We start from the raw sequence: 20,124 nt of genomic DNA, 5'->3' as shown, positions 1-20,124 counted from the left end.
TTTGACCATGAAAGCTCAGCACGTTCCTTCAGTTGTTTCCTCTAAGCAGAACTGGTGTTTGGGAGGAAGCGAGGCCATTTTCATGTGCAAATGTCAGTGGGTCCGATCCCAGCAATCACAGGCCGGTCTCCTCCAGAGATGGCGGCTTGAGACACAGCCTGAATAATTTAGCAGCTCGGGGCCGCCGTGCTTCGGGGTCGCAACCTTCCAAAGCGATGACAGAAAGATGTTGGCTGATTCCCCCTCCCATCGCTTCCATTACCACTTATTTGCCATCCCTGATTTGGAGGAGCCAAAGCGGGGGCCGCGGGGGGGACAAAAATCATTGGTGCTGAATAAATGATGTCACAAAGTGGAACACAAGCAAACAATGTGGTGATCATCTTTTGTACCCCCAGCCCCCACCCGGGGTGGGATACACGCACACACGGACACGGACCTCAGGAAGGTTAGGAGGCGACGCAGCAGGAACATGATTTCCTAAAGGTAGACCTGAAGGAAAGATCCAAATATTGCAGCCAAGAGTCATGGAGGACATGCCACGCCCACGCGAGCACACATTTTCATTCCGATGGTGCGGCGGTTGGTCTGACGGCGTGGTCATCAGTCGTCTGCGGCGGTACTCTGACAGCAGCAAGACGAGAATGAATGAAGTGTCCAGCTCTCCAGACCGAGACACGTGTTGTTGGGGGAGCCGTCGTCTGTCAATCATCATCACGTCTTCACTTTTGTCTTCGTGTACGACCGACGTGGCTCCCGATAATGAATGGCTAGCGAACGGCCACCTTGAGCAGGCGGCGTCTGGATGAACACGTTATTAAAAGCACTTTAGGGACTATGTCAGCCATTACGCTGCAATCTGGTCCGCCTAGACCACGTTGGTAAGGACTTGGGAGGGTCATGGGCACGTAGTTTGGCCCCCTGTGATGGGAGTACATGACAAGGGCAGGCAGAGCGAAGGGAGGACGTGAGATCCCCCTGAATTATAGTGCGTGATTGTTTGGTGAGTTATGGTGGCCTGCTGTCAGGCCCGGCGTGATAAATGGTGCTCAGTAAGAATTACACTTTCTCATTTCCCTGCTGTCTATTTATCTAACTTTGGCTGCCAGACCCCCCCCGACATCCCCCCGCCACGCAACGCTCATCCCTCTGTGTCCTTTGTGTTAGTGCAGATAGTGACCTTGGGGGGCATGTCCTAGCGAGACCTATAAAGACGGGGGACTGGGTGGAAGCCGCCAGGGGGCAAGAACGAGACCAATATAAGCCAATCATGAGCCTGCCAGTGTGCGATTCCCTGCTACACTAAATATTGTTACCATGAAACAACTGCCTACGAGGGACAAACATCAACTGCTTGTATTGTTTCTTCAATTGGCTCATCCTTGGGCATTGTTCGATTTCCTTACTCAGTCCGTTCCATAGTTTGATTCCACATACTGAAATGCTATGGCTTTTTAATGTAGTCCTAGCATAGAAGTGTTTGAGATGTACTTCTTCCCTGAGATCATATTTCTCTTTCAAAGTATTGGACGACATTTTTAGCTAATTGGTCATTTTTATCCTTATGCATTATTTTAATTAGTTTACTTTAGTTACTCATTAGTTTAGTTTAGTTTGAAGATGAACTATATCAGCAAGTTTAAGTAATTTTAATTAATAAATTAATGATAATTGATTTTGCAGTACTCAAATTATGTTAAATATTATGATTGGACTAACTTGTTTATTTTGAGTACAGAGTACTCAAATGAACTTGAATGAATTAGATGACAGTAACGTATTTATGGTGAGCTTCCACTATTGAAGTCAACTTCATGTCATCTATTACACGATTTAAACGGGAACACCCTTAAAACACATAGTATCCTTCTTTTCAAAGGCAGATGCGTGTAACCAAGTGTAACTTCGTAACGGTATGGACTATATATATATTTGCTGTAAAAAAAAAAGGTTACAGCCAATCTTCCGAGAACAATATAAACATGCAGTTCAACGCGTCTGTCAAAATGTCAGTTATTGTTATTTACAGTTACAGTTATTTTAAACAGCATAGATATTTAATGCTTCGGTCTTTGTTGTACAATTTGCAAACGCTGCTATAGATAGATAGACCATAGATAGACCATAGATAGACCATAGATAGTCCATGCTTCCTCTGGGCAGTAAACGTATTGATTAGCATCTTGGGTATCGGTGCTATCTGTGCCAAGACGCGTTCATGTACATTATTGTGCAAGATGCAAGGAGCGAGGAACACGAACACGAGATTTGGTACGACGGAAAGCGTGGCGGCCCCAATCCTGGGGAATGACTTGCTTGAGTATAAAGCGCTCATGTCACCCTTCAATCACGACGTCACCCATCTCCACTCAACCAGGAGGAGACTTTATTCAAGTGTATTCCCCACTGCCCTGGACACGAAATCCTCCCCTTTCCATTCCTGCCGTGCGCATACCGGAACTATTCTCCCAATTCCTCCTGACATCCGCCATTGCATAATGTTTCTGACTGACTGATCAGGTAGCAGAGATTGAGGTCTTTGTGTAAATGCGGTGTGAATAATTCATACAAGACTGTCAGTGAGAGAGAGAGAGCGAGGGGGGGGGGGGGGGGGGGCATTTTGGAAATCAGCTCGCTAGGCCCCTGACCATGAATAATTGATCTGAACTGATTAAAGTTTGCGGTGATTACCTTTTACCTCCTCAACATATAAAGTGCCACACCTGTGTTGTTGTCTCCGCCTGTCCGTCATATTGTCAACCATCAGCCTACGCTAATGGCGCGTGTGGCGGAATGTACTACCCGGGAATATTGGCTCTAGTCACATGACTACACTGTCAACCAATACCATGCGGCCCAGCCTTTGGCTACCTGGAGTCATCAGGAGCTTCTGTTGTTAAAATCGCTTCTTCCTGGTAAACGGACCAAAACAAATATGCCAGCCAGCCAGGGTGTTATATAACACTGCCATATAATACTACCATATAATACTGCAGATTTAGCAGTATTACTCATCTAAATGTTCTTACATGCTCAACAGATTTGCTCTGCCAGGGAAAAGTGGAAGCCACGCCTTCCCTGTTCTATTCATATAAGTATTATTTGGCTTAATTTGATGGTTTTGTTTTGGAGCGTCTGGACCAAAGCAGGAGGGGATAGAAAAGAAGAAAAAATAAAACAGGGGGGGGCAAGAGAGGGCCAATACAGAGAGAGACAAAAACAACAACAATTGCAAAGACAACAACAGAACAACAGAAAGAAACCAGATCACAATGGAGAAGATAAAGTTGGGACAATTCTAATCAATCCCATCAATGAAATGACCACAGAAAATGCAGATGCATAGGAGGACACAATGTGATTTTTTTTGGGGGGGGGGGGATACAAGCACAGGTAGAATGGGGGCGTAGTTAAGGAGCATAGAAGTGTTTTTCTTGACACGGTTTGACCTCCGCCAATGGAAGCCATCCTGATGAGTAGCACCAGGTAGCATCCCACATGCTGGACCCCTCACGGACTCTGTGATGTTCCAGCAGAGCCGCCTTGATGGGCTTAGCTCTTTTCTCTATGTCTGCACATCAGATGATACTCGGCACCGAGGGCCCATTCAGGGATTGGCATCGCTTTTCTCCGCTCTTAACCTTCAAAGTCCGGCTAAGGATGGAGCTTTGATCTGTAGAAGAAATGTGTGTCAGAAAGGAGGAGCGATGCCGGGAACGGAGGAAGGAGTGACAGTTCCTGACGTGACTACAAGCTGTGACCTTTCCAGCAATCACACGGCCATGACAAGCCGGGCGCAAGGTGACACAACAATGGATTACTTTGGAACAAGCTTTGTTTCTTTGTGCTTTAGCGGCCATGTTGGAGAACCGGTCATGGAGATGGTGTCTGTCAGCTCAATGACACAATCTGCCTAATTCATAAATTCATAGTCCAATGGTAAAATCACCCGGCAGGTTTGAACCCCCAGGGATCAATGCAGCCCCATGCACCACGCCAAACACTAACCCGACTGTTGTTGTACGCAGTTCCGGTTTTTGTTGATGTTTTTTTTGGTGTTTGTCTATTTTTGAGTCTGACGTCAGTCACAGATTATTTTCCATTTTTATTGTTCTTAAGAAAAATCATGGCTCATGGCTCATGTCATCATGGCTTTCAGATTTAGGATGAAAATGTTCCCACTTTTGAGAATTAGCACGGAATGAACACGGGAATTATCATGGGAACGGATGACATTTCCATTCCAGGTTCCTGTTGAAGGTTTTAAGTCGGCAGGGCGCTCCGAGCGTCCTGTCAACTGAACATGGTCCTAAGAAGGAAGAGAAGGAAAAAAGTGTCTGCATCACACACGGCTGGTCGGGGCCTCACCAGCCCACCACTTGTCTGGCCCCCTCGACTCCGCAGAGCCTTCACGAGAAGAGACGGGAGGAATACTAAAGAGAGCAGGCATGGATTTTCTGCCAGGGGGTGGAGGAAGAGCGGGAAGGCTGTTTGAGGGTGCCGGGGTTGACTGCCCACGTCAAACTCCCTCCTTTTCTCTCACCCCTCGCCCCTACCCCCCCACCCCCACCCCCATCTGACTGACTCTGGAGGGACCCTCTGTTTGTCAGCCAGGCAGTGGACCATCACCTTCCAACACTTCCTCATCCCACTTCTGTCCCTCCACCATCCTCATTTGGTTTGCTCAGTCAGGTCTGTTAAACAACCTCTCAAATATGAGAGCCTGCAGATACTCAAGACTTTATTGCAGACCAGGGAAGCCGGGAAAGGATATGGGGATCAAATAAAGGATTGTGGAGAAATATCTAAGCTTGCATTTCCCTTTCTGACCATACGTCATGCCAAGGCTTTCAACCATGGTCCTGGAGGACCCCTATGGGGATGACCCCAGGACTATGGGGTACCGGACTCCTTAATTCACGTGGTTCGATGCTGTCAGTTTTTGGTTGACATTGCCAGATCCTGCCCCAAGTGGAGGACCTTAAGTTCCTCACGGTCTTGTTCATGAGTGAGGGAAGGATGGATTGTGAGATTGACAGGTGGATTGGTCAGGATGTCAATCTCCGTTTCTACCCTTGCCTATAATTTTGGCTTTTTATCATGTCAACAAATTGTAATAATTGTGATTTTAGGAATAGAGGATGATCTCCGTAAGCTGTCTTATCAATCATCTTTTTTGTAGAACACTTAGTGGCTGAAGTCTACATTTCATATCTATGGTAAGACTAGACAATAATAGATTATGGAGTCCTATCTAGCCAGCTATCTAGATAGCTATCTAGCATGTGTGCCAGGATTCCAGGGTCTATCCAGATTTCTCACGTTTGGGCTCAGTTTGCTGTGTTTTTATGTGACTGCTGCTTTGGCCTCGAGGAGAGAGACGACATTGTGAAAGAGATGGAATGATTATGATCCATGCCACATGAATTTCTACGCCATACAATATTATCGCATCTGGAGAGGCCTATTGTTCGGGTGCCATGGGGTAGTCCCTTTTGGGGACTGCTTGAAAACCCACAAGAAGTCGGTTGAGGAAGTGTGTCTGCAGATGCAGCCTGGACCAGGAAGTGCCCTTATATGGTCATCTGTGGCTCCATTATTTTAATGTCTTCCTACTAAATGTTATCTAAATAATTGACTTCCCTGATGAATTGTGACATCACAAAGAGACAGTCTTACCACACCTTCTGAAACCGAGCGTTTTGAGCCATCCCAAAGTTCTTTCAGGGCTCACTTCCAAATACGCTAACCTCATGATCTGAACCTTTGGCATGGTTTAACACCAGAATATATCATTCTAACTACATTTATAGGTCGGAAAAGTGGGGAAAGCATCATAGGTCTCCTTTAATGTAATGTCTCATCAATGCAACATTACTTACACCTAGTGACTAGCGTAGAATTCTACATATGACTTCAATATTATTTTACTATTAATAGGCCATAGTCAGTCACAAAATGGCAATTATCTACCAATTCATTCATTTTTTAAATACGCAATCGAGTGAGGAGCGATGTTCCAACGGTGATGTAGCAAAGGATAACTGTACTAAAAGTTTGGTTTCAAGAAGGTCTTGTGAATATTTTCTCACGTGTCCTTGCTTTGGTATCCAAATCCCTGAGTCGGTGTGACTGCTTGACTCCGATGGAAGCTCATCCTTTCAGGCAGCTGACACAAAAGCATGTCGCCTAGCATTAGCACCCGCGTCTGCTGCCGCATCAACCTGACTCCCTTCACGGGTCTAACAGAGCAAATCATCCTGGACCATTTAGTGCATTAGTGCAAATATGAAGCAGTATGATGATCATTTCTACCAATGCTACATTGGATCCGTGATGTTTTCCATCATACCTGTACAGTACATGTACAGTACATGTACAGTACAGCAAAAAGCAACCCTTCCCTGCAGCTGCACTAATTCACTTTCAATGCATGTCACATTTCATTGTTTTTCACTGTCTTCCTGTCTGATCCATGAAAAATGGATGTGGATTCCTGGCAGCTGGTTCCTTCCCATCTTCTAGCCAACACGCCCTGAATCCACAACCACGTCTATTGAGATATTTCTCCTCTTTCTTCTCTTCTCTGGGAAAGGTGCTGAGGTAAAAGGTGAAGTGAGAAGGTGGTGGCAGCTTCTCCCCCTGCGTTTGTGTCCATCATGTGTCAAGTTTGGCCGTGTCTCCTGCTCCGGCTGTCTCTGTTTCATCAATGGAGATCAGTGTCCCTCAGAGGCAGGAGGTGCACCGTCCTCTGTGTCTGTGTTTCACTTCAGCTCACCTTCGTGACACCGGCTCCTCGGCAGACACCCCCCCCCCCCCCCCCCCCCCCATGGCCCCAGCTGGTGGACAGGCAGCTGTCCATGCAGATAAAGCAGGAGAGGACCAACACTGTACTCCGACTTAACATCACTGCCTGCTTTCCTCACACCTTTGCAGTGGCCAGCTCTGTGATATGGCCGCTTCTCCTGCAGGGATCACATGCCAACTTCAAAAAAAACTATTCAAGTGACAGGTCATCTTCTTCTTGACTCCCAAAATAGCTCACAATAAGTGAAATTTGCAAAGCAGCCAGAACATAAGTGACAAACACGCCTGAAAACAAAGCTCAGTAAACCAGGATTCCGGTTCACTAATTCTCGTGACCATTTGCATAAGTTATGTCATATTTCTGTTTGCTGATGGCCAACGTTTGAGACAGTAAACGGACTGTAAAGGATAAAAACATGAGAAGTCCAAGCCGCCTGCTTACCACGGAGAAGAACGTTTCAGTCACTGGGGCCCGACGCTGGCCAGAGGTTGATGAAGACAAATGTGCAAACACATGTTGGCAGAATTGCTTTTTGGTTGAGTGTGATCGGCTACGCTCAGCAGGGCGGAACCAGGACTTGTGATTTATAGTTTTTTGTGCTGCCACGGACCACCAGTGTCTGCTGCCTCCCACGACTGCCATTACCATGGGTGTCTATTAGGATGGCTCCGACGGGGAGTCGCAGTAGGAGAGAGGAGGAGAGAGGAGGGAAGGAGGAGGGAAGGAGGCAAGACGAATGAGATGAGACAAGATGAGAGCTTCCGAGAGATAGTCTTGTTATTCAAACAGCGTGGTCTACAATAGCATGATACAAGTAGAAAAAGAAACCTCGGATGATGTGATAAAGGTCAAAAGGAACCATTGTAAAAGGTTGAGGGCTCTGAAGAATAAGGACAGAAAAGGATTTCTTCTCATAGGTCATGTGTGACTTCATCTGGATGCCTTGAAGCACACAATAGGCTTCCATCATAACCAAAACAGACGGAAGGTGGACTTTCATTTCCATCTTTCAAGTCAGGGAGGTAAAAATCATCGATATTGTCTTCATTTTAGTCTTTGCTTTTGGTCAAGTTTACATAAGCACGACACGCAGCTTTGGACAGTAATGCTAATGCTGATGCTGGTCCTGGCTGGTCCACCAGACCTCTGACCTAGGTGAGTCCACTGGGCCGGCGCCAGTTGGTGCCAGTTGGTGCTAAAGATTGTGTGATTGGCGTGTAGTGGCTCGCTGTGGCGCCGAATTAATGTTCGCTCGCGTGTTGCCACTTAGCCGTTATTTGGCACCACAGCGAGCCACTAGGTGCCGATCACATAATATTTGGCGTGAACTGGCACCAACTGGCGCCGGCCCAGTGGACTCCCAGCATGCTAATGTGCTTGGTATGAACCAGTGTACCATCAACATGCAACTGGCATGTTTACTTTCATGTCCTTTAGCTAACGAGCTGTCGCTATTTGCTTTATATTGTAGCTTCCGCTATGATTGATAACATATTCAGAGTCCGATAAGCGTTCATTACCAGTCCTCCCATCAATGAAAAAGTCTCTTTGCACTCAGGTCTGCTTTTTAGTTTGCTTTGCCCGGAGCCTTCCAGCATCTCCTAGTGGCAGCAATCGATATTTTCATGGGCCTTCAGCTTGTTTGTTGGCTTGCTTTGCAGGGTTTCTACTCAGGCACTTGCTTTTTATTACAGTTTTAGCCTTTGGAACATTTGGACATCATTCCAATGTATAGAAAATGTACTGAAGCAAGCGCTCCATGATCAAAGTACCCTGACTTAACTCCACATAGTACACATAGTACATTCCAATGTATAGAAAATGTATCGAAGCAAGCGCTCCATGATCAAAGTACCCTGACTTAACTCCACATAGTACACATAGTACATTCCAATGTATAGAAAATGTATCGAAGCAAGCGCTCCATGATCAAAGTACCCTGACTTAACTCCACATAGTACACATAGTACATTCCAATGTATAGAAAATGTATTGAAGCAAGCGCTCCATGATCAAAGTACCCTGACTTAACTCCACATCGTACACATAGTACATTCCAATGTATAGAAAATGTACTGAAGCAAGCGCTCCATGATCAAAGTACCCTGACTTAACTCCACATCGTACAGGACGCCACAATGAAAGGTTAAGATCTGAGTTTATGAGTTTAGACAATGGTAATAGGAACTGGATAATTGAATGGCCGAGTGGTTAGCATGGAGGCCACGCATTCAGGAGGTCGGGAGGACCTGGGTTCGAATCAGTCCAGGGCCTCTCACCCAAAGACAGCTGGGATAGGCTCCAGCTGACCCTAGTGGGGATCAGCGCTGGAAAATGGATGTATGATTGAGGTGAGACCCCACGCTAATTAATATCTGCCTTATTAGAGAAATCACCGTACCTCCAATTGATCTCTGGGACCACAAACTCAAGGGTTTCAGAATGAATTTGTCAGCCATCGATTCCTGCGGCTTATTAAAGGAACGAGTATCTGACCAGACAGGAAAATATGAAAACAGGATTACCAGGAAAGAGTTCAGGAAGGGGGGTATTGATTGGCTCAAGGAGTCAGCTTTATAGATTCCACCACAGAAGCAGGATTTCATATGCAGTGTTGGCTTCAATTTATGGCAAAATATACTGATGAGTTACAAACTCAGTAGTGCAGCAGACTGTGGTGCATTCAGGGGCGCTCCCAAACGCAACATGGGCTCTACCTACTGCCGGGATGAGGCTAGGAAGATGGATTGTCTGTAAGTATGAATGAGTGTACGTCTGGTTCTCTATATGTGCCCTCTTTTATGAAGATAGCTGGGATAGGCTCCATCATACCCACGACCCGAGCGTACAAGCGGTACAGAAAATGGATGGATGGCATGAAAATCCCATGATTCCCCATCCAGACGTTAATGTCAACTATTTTAATGCGAAATGGGAATTTGTGACTTTCTGATCAAATGTTATAAAATAAAATATAACAAATAAAATATGTTGTCACTCGTGCCAATAGAAAAGTTGGATGCATGAAATCGAGGTGTTTACGTATTTCCCCCAGTAGGTGGCAGTGTTTCCGTATTTGACGACAAACCGGAAATAAAAAGTCAAGGAATTGCTTCGTTGTCTAGATTACGTACTACTCAATTTTGTACCGTAAATGCAGTAACTGTAGGAATTCCATGCGACTCTTTTACTAAATATTTTCAATATTTTTATTTTGAAGAGAGCCGCTTTAGTGGCGTGTGTTTTGCCTTTTGTTTAGGGCTACCCCTGGCGGAGCAGCGAGTCCATACAGTACCCATGCTAGCTTTGCTAGCTTTGCTAGCTGACCTGTTCAAAGATCCTTTTTGGTGACTGCATACGACCAGCAGATCTTTCCGTTCGGTGACCAGAATGTCGTTTGGCAGGAGAACATCGTGGGTTTGTCTTATTGCTGCTGCGGCGACTATAGTTTTGCTGAAAGCTGTTGTTGCTCAGGCAAAGGTAAATGGTGCACTTCCTGGTTCTAGCTCAGAAATAGACGTTTTGGTGCTAAACCATAACTAATACACATTCCGTTTATTGACATCAATAGCGTTTAGGGATATTCTTCCATGATTTGTCTTAATAACTTTAGAGGTAGACGGCCTCAAAGAAAATAGCCCAACCTTCCAGTCAGTGGTTATCATCTTGTAAATATTAGCTTCCCAAATAATCTTTTGGATATTCGTGTTCCTGTACTTTAAATTGTCTTTATTTACAGTAGTCACTTTAGGGCTTTTTTGCCAAAGAGAATAGAATAACTAAAGCATTGCAGTAATTGTGTTTTATTTCTGTTATGAAATGCTAGAACTTTGAAGACGTGCGCTGCAAGTGCATCTGCCCACCTTACAGAAACATCACCGGACACATCTATAACCGAAATGTCTCCCAGAAGGATTGGTAATCAAGAGCAATGTCATTGTGGGTCAACGTAATGGGGCTGCATCATCTTGGGCCTGTCATCTCCATAGCAACTGCCTCCATGTGGTGGATCCCATGCCGGTTCCGGGCCACGACGTGGAAGCCTACTGTTTGCTGTGTGAGTGCAAGTACGAGGAGCGAAGCAGCAACACCATCAAGGTCTCACTTCCTGATTGGACGACAAATAGCGCCGATAGTTTAGTCAAGTCAAGTAAAACTGCATTTTGTTTGCAGGTGACAATCATCCTCTACCTGTCTGTGGTGGGCGCACTCTTGCTGTACATGCTCTTTCTCCTTCTGGTTGATCCTCTCATCCGCAAGCGTGATGCCTACACCCAGCCTCTGCACAACGAGGAGGACTCCGAGGTATGTCCTATATGTGTGTTTCTCCCTTCTCCACATGACCTCCTGTTGTCTGGTGCAGGAGATGCGTCCGCAGGTGGACAGCAGCCAGGTGAGAGGAAACACAGTTCTGGAGCGGGTGGAGGGGGCACAGCAGCGCTGGAAGAAGCAGGTGCAGGAACAGCGTAAGACCGTCTTTGACCGCCATAAGATGCTGAGTTAAAGTGATGCTGATGTTGGATCTTCGTTGTCATCTTCTCGCACGACCGCTCTCGTCACCGGCTGCACTTTCTTCATTTCTCTGCATGCTTAGAACCGCTTGCTATATCGCGGCTCCAATATCATTCCCTGACTATTTTGAGGTTTTCCTAAAATGATGACTGTTTTGTTGAGTCCCAAGACATTGAAAGTGGGGTTGTATCCAGCGTTGCGGTCATAAGCAACAGTAATGTTATGAGACGTTAGACTACATTACCTTTCACACCGCATGGGGACTGGCTACTGAGCCACCACAGCTAAGCTGACATGCCGGTAGAGCGGGGGGGAGGTTATCCTCTCATTATGTGTGGAAGTGGTACTTTTTGGGCTTAGTAGTTAGCCTGGTAGCTTGCTATGCTAGTGACGGCCGTCTGTTATGTCTGCAATGATCCTGTTACAAGTCATCGACACGTTTTTTATGCTCAAACTATGAAAATATTCAGTTTATTCATATCCTACTTCTTGGAAATTCACTCATTCTGGTTGGTTGTGTGTTAACAAATGAACAGTGATAAATGAGGGACGACTGTAGTAGTAATTCTATGATGATTATGCCTTTCTCTGATGTTTCTTTGAGCAACGCGTGTACAAAGTGTCTTTGGGTCATTCCCACCCCCCAATTTGAAATACTATCTACGTATTTATTTATCTATACTGTACAGAATGAATGTTGTTTCAAACAGAGTGGATGTTTCAAATGCCTGCTTCTAATGCAGGATGAGGTTGGTGGTATTAAACTTAGCCGGTCCTGTACCCCCATGGCAGAGTCCTGCATCAGCTGCGATGAAAACCACAGCTACACCATTACACTAAAGTCCACATCCACATTTGGTACTAACATGCGATTCATAACTTTCAAAATGAACACACGATGGAGTCTATGATTAAGTTTTAGTAGAGTGCATGTCAATTGACTGTCTTGTATTAAAACAGGAACCGGTCCTGATGTTTTATTTAGGAGTGCAACATTCCAATGCAAAGGGAGACACTGATAAGGAAGCTCTTCCAGAAGAAGTTTTGAATGCTAAAAACTACTGCGCAATGTTCATGGCTAGCTAAAGTCACTGGAATTATAATTCATAAAAACAATCGGCAACAGTGTTTTTCATCTAGCAATTATTTGTGAAATGGTATTGTTCTCGCCACTGTTTTGTATATATACTTATGTCACTGGAAGTGTGCATGTCTGTACATTCATCTTCATGCAAATAAGACTAAAATGGGTGACTGCAAATTGTTGGTGCTTCTACTTCTGTTTGTTTTACCAATGAACTGTTAGTGGATATTAGCGCTAGAGGGCGCCAAAGTACATGGCATGCCTGACCATAGTCATGGTAGCTAAGGTACTTGGTCCCTAAGCAAAATTCACCTTTCCAGCAGCTCTGCAAAAATATCATTCATTCACGATCCTCACGATGGTCCTGGGCGTGCTGGAGCCTATCCCAGCTGTCTTTGGGCGAGAGGCGGGGTCCACCCTGGACTGGTGGCCAGCCAATCCCAGGGCACATATAGACAAACAACCATTCAGTTTTCTCCGGAATACCTGGAGAACATGCAAACTCCACACAGACATGCCTGAGGTGGAATCGAACTGTGTGGCCTGCATGCTAACCACATGCTAAAAATGTCATAATAAACTTGTCTAAACACTGAAAAAAATCTATCAAACAAATCAAGATATAATGTAATAATATTATAATGAATGAAAAAGAAAAAATGTAATATAAATATAATGAGAATAAATATACTATGCTATATTATTCAATAATTGTATGAAAGGTTTATCTTGGTTTAAGCTACTGCATGCTTGTATTATGATGTGTCACTCATATGTTTAGCTATTTTTATTGTCATTCCACTGATTTAGAATCAATGTTGTTATATGAGCACCAATCTGCTATTTGTGTTTAGAATCTAAGGGGCTTCCCTGCGCTTGTATTATATGAATTCAACTCAAGTGTCCAGCCCATCTTGCATATAGTATGTATACTTATATACATGTAGTATATAAGAAAGAAGGTTTTGCTTTCTTCGCCGAGCCGTCTTTTTGGCGTTTTAAGAGACGTGCTTTGAGTCTGTAAGCTAGGGTCTGTGTTCAGAGCCCGGCCATGTCGGAGGTAGTGCTGTTACTTCACCAAGATGGACCCAGACCTGACACCGCTCTTCCACATTCTACCCCCCAAACCGTTTTTACCAACCCCAAGCATGGCTCGCCCCTGGTTGACAGTCTAAAAATAAAATCGAGCAGGGCCAACTGCGCTTCCAGACACTTGGCCTGCGTAGGTTTTCCTGTCAGAGGTCCCCAGGCAGGAGGAGAGGGGCACTGAGGAGCGCGTTCGAGGAGCAGCAGGTCCTCACAACAAGGAGTTCCACTTATCCCCAGGTTGGACATTGTCCTGTCAGAGGACACATTCTCCAGGATTAAGAGCTTCTGTAGGAATCAGGATGGCGACCAACTCCGAGGCCGCCAAGCCGGTCATCATGAATGAAGATGAACTGAAGAGGAAGCAGCGGGAGAAGCTGAAGAAGCTCCAGGCCACGGGGGGCAACCCAAGACCCGCAAGGTCCCTCTTTTTCTTCACTCTTGGAAACCCCTTCCGTAAGGCCTGCATCAACATTGTGGAGTGGAAGTATCCTTTATATTGTTCAGCTCTTCTTGTTCATCCACAATGTGTGAGCTGCTCACAGCATCTTCAAGAGCCGTTAGAAGGTTGTAGAACTTAAGAGCAGCTCCTGGCACGAACGCTGTGAATGTGCTGGCCACATCTCACCAAATGTGTTAATTTGGGATCTGAAGTGCAAAGACTTATTTGTCCGGCAGCTTGTGTCAAAGCCATGGTGGGATCATTTGCTTGGCCTGGGAAACCAAGCCATTGAATGCCTCTCTTCCTTTTCCTTTCATGCGGAAATAATGAGTGTAAATACTCCCACTGTTTGGGGCTTGCAGCACAAGCAGACGCTTGGCCACTGAGTGATAGTCCTGCTTTTATTTTAGCCCCGTCCGCCTTTTCTATATTTTGACTTTACATACACAGATTGTGCTACCAAATTCCCCCCGGCCTCTTTATTGACACCTGTCCTGAACCCAGTCATGGGCTGTTTTTATTGCACTCGTGTAATCACATTGGTATCTCGCTCTCAAGCACACAGAGTCACGTGTAAGAGTAACAAAACATTACAAACATTTATTACAAATATTGTCCACTCTTGTCTGCTGCTAAGAGTAGCAGTAGATACAAGAAGGCAAAATTCAACAAAAAAACAACCCTGCTCATTTGGCCACGTGTGTTGACTGCTTTGGGCATATTCCTGGTCCCTGCAGCTGTCCCGCTGCATCACAGGGAGACGGGATGCTGATCTGGCAGGGGAATTCCCCCACAGAGCCCCCCCTATGGGCAGGAATGGGGGAGCATGGGAGAGAATATTGCATGGACGCTGGCGTACTGATGTGGCACATTGATGGGCTGGTAAAGAGATGATGTTCCACCTGGACAGCATTTGGTGTTGACCATGCAGGTCCTTTGGTCTATGGTGGGGTCTTTGTATTGTATCTGTCTATGGTGGGGTCTTTGTGTTGTATCTGTCTATGGTGGGGTCTTTGTATTGTATCTGTCTATGGTGGGGTCTTTGTGTTGTATCTGTCTATGGTGGGGTCTTTGTGTTGTATCTGTCTATGGTGGGGTCTTTGTGTTGTATCTGTCTATGGTGGGGTCTTTGTGTTGTATCTGTCTATGGTGGGGTCTTTCTATTGTATCTGTCTATGGTGGGGTCTTTGTGTTGTATCTGTCTATGGTGGGGTCTTTGTGTTGTATCTGTCTATGGTGGGGTCTTTGTGTTGTATCTGTCTATGGTGGGGTCTTTGTATTGTATCTGTCTATGGTGGGGTCTTTGTGTTGTATCTGTCTATGGTGGGGTCTTTGTGTTGTATCTGTCTATGGTGGGGTCTTTGTGTTGTATCTGTCTATGGTGGGGTCTTTGTGTTGTATCTGTCTATGGTGGGGTCTTTGTGTTGTATCTGTCTATGGTGGGGTCTTTGTGTTGTATCTGTCTATGGTGGGATCTTTGTATTGTGTCTGTCTATGGTGGGATCTTTGTATTGTATCTGTCTATGGTGGGGTCTTTGTATTGTGTCTATGTTTTTTTTTCTTTTAATCATCAATCATCTTTGAGCAATAATCCTGAGCTTCCTCATCCAGAACCTTTGAGATCATCATTTTACTGACCATCTTTGCCAACTGTGTAGCTCTGGCCGTGTTTCTCCCCATGCCTGAAGAAGACAGCAACAACACCAATTTAAACTTGGTAAGTAAGAGTGATTCCCCATTTGGGACCCCACTGAACGAATCATGTCCTGAACTGAAGGATGAGGGTGGTTGGGAAGTGTTTTATTCCACTTCTCTGGCTTGTCGTCCTGAAAGGGTTTGGGTATACACAGCAACATTTTTATTGTGTGTATTTCATCCAGCTACTCTTACCGACGCTGTAAACCAAATAAGAATACAATACACAAGCCAAGCATGGAAATCAAACAACAGCAAAGCTTAAACTCCTACAGTTAATACAACAAAAACATGTCATATAACATCTCTCACTAAATGATGCTGATATTTCCCGCCTGTTCAATAAGCTCCAATATTGTTTGGCTCCCAGGATATTTGCCTCTCACCGTGGGTGTTTACACACTGCAGGTAGTTTATGTGTGCATGCTGCAAATATTGGATGTTGGTCAGATGATGGTCAGACTGTCCCATGGAAGCCTGGCGGCTAAGCCTCGATATGAAGACATGGCACTGATTGCTCGCCACCGTCACAATACGCAAATGTATATCAACACATGGACGACCTCATCCAGTATTAGTCCTGGGTCCATAACAGCTTGACCCAATTGGCAAAAGTCAACTGGCACTTTGTCACACGTCCGCCGAGGTGAGCAATGTAACAGGAGATGGCCGACTTCACGCTGTGGTTGCTTTTAGGTGATCTGCACACAAACAGCAAAATGACTCGGGGGAAATACTAAGTAACGGCACAGAAATATCAACCATGTCTTATTATTTTCCTTATTTCCATCTTGAAAAGCACAGTGAAAATAGATGAGATAAATAGATGAGATACCAGACGTAGAAGCTTAAGCCTCATTTCTGATTCAGCAACTAAGACAAATGTAGGAACTGAATTTAACTTAAAGAGGACCTATTTTGCTTTTTCCACTTTTCCAACCTATAAATATAGTTGGGCTGTTGTATTCTGGTCTTAAACCATGCCAAAGTTTCACATAAGGAGGTTTGCCCATTTGGAAGTGAGCCCTGAAAGAAGTTTGGGATGGCTCAGAACGCTTGGTTTCAAAAGGCGTGGTGAACCTGCCCCTTTGTGATGTCACAATTGACCAGGGTAGTAAATGATTTTCTATCTAAATGACCTTAGATAACATTTAGTAGTAAGACACCACACACTCTGCAGCAGAGGCGGAGAATTGCAGACCATCTGATGTTTGCTTTACAGTAAATATAGGCAAGGTTTTATCAGAACCATGAATGCAGACCTCAGTGTGACTAACTACTGAACTATCCTTACATTATCTCTACAATGTCATTTCTTAAAACCTCTTTAATTGTTTGTTTTGAAAGGTACCAATTGACTGTGTTTTTCTGCAGGAAAGTCTGGAGTACATATTCTTGATCATCTTCACCTTAGAGTGCTTCCTGAAGATAGTGGCGTACGGGTTTGTGTTCCACGAAGGTGCTTATTTACGAAATTGCTGGAACATATTGGATTTTGTCATCGTCTTCATGGGGTAAGAAGAACTATCATGAGAAAGAAAACGGCAGTTTGCTCAGAGAGCGCTCACGGCTGATGTCCTCCTCCAGTCTGGTCACCTTCGCCTTGGACACCATCAATATGATATCAGGCGTTCCACTGGAGAAAGGAGGAGGCTTTGACATGAAGGCACTGAGAGCCTTCAGGGTCCTGCGGCCCTTAAGGCTCGTCTCTGGAGTCCCCAGTACGAGCCCGTTCCCTCATCCAAGCAAGTTGATTATCTGTGACGCCACAGGAGGAGAACCATGTTGTGTCGTTGTCATGTAGGCCTGCAGGTGGTGATGAACTCCATCCTCAAAGCCATGCTTCCTCTACTGCACATCGCCCTGCTGGTCTTCTTATTGGTCACCATCTATGCCATCATGGGCCTGGAGCTCTTCAAGTGCAAAATGCATAAAACCTGCTACTACACGGGCACAAGTAACCATAGATGCGTACCTGGAATGTTTCCTGAACGTTTATGGTCAATCAAAAGTCACGTGTTCCTCTCCTTGGCCACAGACATCTACTCAACAGCAGAGGGGGCGATGCCAGCGCCCTGTGCTCAGGCGGGCAATGGACGTCGCTGCATCATTAATGGCTCGGAGTGTCGACCTGGCTGGGAAGGTCCCAATAATGGCATCACCCACTTTGATAACATCGGCTTCGCCATGCTGACGGTCTATCAGTGTATCACCATGGAAGGATGGACCAAAGTTCTCTACTGGGTTGGTGATCGCTTACTTTATGTGTTTCATGTGCAAAGGCGCCCCTTGTTGAACACACCAGTAGGCATAGGGCCCCAAAAGTATAAAAATAGCTTTTCTTTGATCTAATATGGGTGGGTGTGGCTCCAATTAAAATTCATCTTAGGGCCCCAGTTCGGCCAAGGGCGGCCCTGTTTATGTGTTGCAGTAAATATAAACTGTATCTGTATAAATATGACATATTCTGTGTATATATATGCATTAACTGTCTTTTAGATCAACGACGCCATCGGGAATGAATGGCCGTGGGTCTACTTTGTTCCCCTAATTCTTCTGGGCTCCTTCTTTGTCCTCAATCTGGTTCTGGGCGTGCTCAGTGGGTACGCTAACTCCATAGATACTTATTCCATACTGTCCACTTCACTCTTTGAAGTAAAGAATATTTTTAAAACGATTCTCCTTTGCCAAGAGAGTTTACCAAAGAACGAGAGAAGGCCAGGTCACGAGGAGAATTCCAGAAGTTGAGGGAGCGTCAACAACTGGATGAGGACCTCCACGGCTACATGGAATGGATCACTCACGCTGAGGTCCTGGATGCTGACAGAGAGGGCAAAGGTCAGTGTTACAAAGCTGGTTACGAGGTGCAGAATGACCCAAAATAAAAGTTAGCTACCTGGAAATTGACATGAAGTGCTATGAACGTTCAGCACTCAAACATAATCAATACTTCAACGCATGGCTGCTATTCTTTGTCAGGTCTCCTACCTCTGACCAGTGGAGATTCTGACACCGACAGCCTGTTCGATGTGGAGGGCAAGAGTCGAGTGATCTACTATTAGTGAGTCCCCCCCCTTGTGCATACGTGCAACAGTAGCTTGGCTCTGTCACCAACATCGTTTGTCCGTCCAGTCGCCTGGCCCGTCGCTGGAACCGATTCTTCAGGATGAAGTGTTTGGTTTATGTGAAAACCAGAGCATTTTACTGGCTGGTGATGTTTCTGGTTCTCCTTAACACACTGACCATCGCAACAGAGTACCACCATCAGCCCCTTTGGCTCACATCCCTTCAAGGTTCTGATGACAACCTTGGACGTTTTACACAAAGCATCTTCATTCAAATGCTTTTCATCTCACCAGATGTGGCAAGCCGCGTCCTCCTGGTGCTCTTTGTCATCGAGATGTTCGTGAAGATGTACGCGCTGGGTCCCAGGGCGTATTTTATGTCGCTCTTCAACCGTTTTGACTTCTTCGTGGTGATGTGCGGCATCCTGGAGATGATCATGCTGTCGGTGGGAGAGGTGACCCCTTTGGGTTTCTCTGTGCTCAGGTGTATTCGCCTTCTGAGGATCCTCAAAGTCACAAAGTGAGTTTCAAAAATATGTTCCTGTCAGCTGAAAGTAATACTGGACTAAACATTACAGCTTATTGTAGTAATTCCTGGATATGCACATATTTCCCAGATGACACTACTGTCATCTACTAGGACAATTAGACATACATCAGTAACATTATTGTCTTACTCACAGAATAAGTCAAAAAATGGAAAATATAAATATTTACAAAGAAAGGAATAGCTTATTTCTTATGTTGGATCCACTAAAGGGGAACTATTAAGGGACCTATTATGCTCACTTTTGGCCCTTTGTATTGAGTTGTGGACTCCTATAGAGCAGCTCCACACAATAACCAGCACAGAAAGCTTTCTAGATCTTCCAGAATCTGTGACATCACCAAGGGACATTTTAACCAGTTTAATCTTTATCTTCCTTTTGTGGAAACTCCTCTGCAGGTATTGGACCTCTCTGAGTAACCTTGTAGCCTCGCTCCTCAACTCTGTTCGCTCCATCGCCTCCTTGCTCCTTCTCCTCTTCCTCTTTATCGTCATCTTCTCCCTGCTCGGCATGCAGGTATTTGGAGGGAAATTCAACTTTCCCGACCACAGGCCCAGACGGAGCAACTTTGACAACTTCCCTCAGGCCCTCATTAGCGTGTTCCAGGTGAGATGTCTCCTTGAAGCTCTTTGAATCGATGGAGCGCCTCTGGTGAAGTCCATTGGTAGAGCATGTTTGGATGTGCTGTCCCACCCTTCGCTGTGTCCCAGATCCTAACAGGGGAGGAATGGACCGCCATCATGAACAACGGCATTATGGCCTACGGAGGACCGGTCTTCCCTGGCATCCTGGTTGCGATATACTTCATTGTCCTCTTCGTCTGCGGGAACTGTATCCTATGGTAGAAACCTCCCTGTGGGATCATCGGGAAAAACACAGTAGAT

At 45.4% G+C, this 20,124-nt stretch overlaps 2 protein-coding genes across 2 annotated transcripts in view; both read left to right on the top strand.

Annotated features, from left to right (window-relative positions):
* The first annotated feature begins 9,884 nt into the window (after window positions 1-9,884).
* Window positions 9,885-12,581, top strand: LOC131137026 (putative protein 2). The gene is made up of 5 exons (XM_058084504.1): window positions 9,885-10,288; window positions 10,635-10,726; window positions 10,798-10,906; window positions 10,982-11,113; window positions 11,172-12,581. The coding sequence occupies exons 1-5, from the start codon at window positions 10,199-10,201 to the stop codon at window positions 11,310-11,312; spliced, it is 564 nt and encodes a 187-aa protein (XP_057940487.1). The 5' UTR covers window positions 9,885-10,198; the 3' UTR covers window positions 11,313-12,581.
* Window positions 12,582-13,655: 1,074 nt separating this feature from the next.
* Window positions 13,656-20,124, top strand: part of LOC131136598 (dihydropyridine-sensitive L-type skeletal muscle calcium channel subunit alpha-1-like) — a 29,229-nt gene continuing 22,760 nt past the window's right edge. The window contains exons 1-13 of the mRNA XM_058083650.1: window positions 13,656-13,977; window positions 15,544-15,649; window positions 17,002-17,141; window positions 17,215-17,348; window positions 17,432-17,584; window positions 17,666-17,871; window positions 18,127-18,230; window positions 18,320-18,465; window positions 18,607-18,688; window positions 18,760-18,920; window positions 18,987-19,212; window positions 19,639-19,846; window positions 19,951-20,071. Coding sequence (XP_057939633.1) covers window positions 13,793-13,977; window positions 15,544-15,649; window positions 17,002-17,141; window positions 17,215-17,348; window positions 17,432-17,584; window positions 17,666-17,871; window positions 18,127-18,230; window positions 18,320-18,465; window positions 18,607-18,688; window positions 18,760-18,920; window positions 18,987-19,212; window positions 19,639-19,846; window positions 19,951-20,071 — 1,972 coding nt within the window. The 5' untranslated portion in view covers window positions 13,656-13,792. The remainder of the gene's footprint in view (window positions 13,978-15,543; window positions 15,650-17,001; window positions 17,142-17,214; window positions 17,349-17,431; window positions 17,585-17,665; window positions 17,872-18,126; window positions 18,231-18,319; window positions 18,466-18,606; window positions 18,689-18,759; window positions 18,921-18,986; window positions 19,213-19,638; window positions 19,847-19,950; window positions 20,072-20,124) is intronic.

Source organism: Doryrhamphus excisus, chromosome 10 (assembly GCF_030265055.1).
Source record: "Doryrhamphus excisus isolate RoL2022-K1 chromosome 10, RoL_Dexc_1.0, whole genome shotgun sequence".
NCBI classification, from domain to species: Eukaryota; Metazoa; Chordata; class Actinopteri; order Syngnathiformes; family Syngnathidae; genus Doryrhamphus; species Doryrhamphus excisus.
The sequence above is the reverse complement of the archived record's forward strand: the minus strand, read 5'-3'. Positions and strand labels throughout refer to the sequence as shown.

Bases quoted from the DNA above. Each gene is read 5' to 3' on its own strand.
- LOC131137026 (XM_058084504.1), top strand. From the start codon at position 10,199: ATGTCGTTTGGCAGGAGAACATCGTGGGTTTGTCTTATTGCTGCTGCG. The intron at 10,289-10,634 runs GTAAATGGTGCA...ATGAAATGCTAG, and splicing joins CTGTTGTTGCTCAGGCAAAG to AACTTTGAAGACGTGCGCTG. The intron at 10,727-10,797 runs GTAATCAAGAGC...TCATCTCCATAG, and splicing joins AATGTCTCCCAGAAGGATTG to CAACTGCCTCCATGTGGTGG.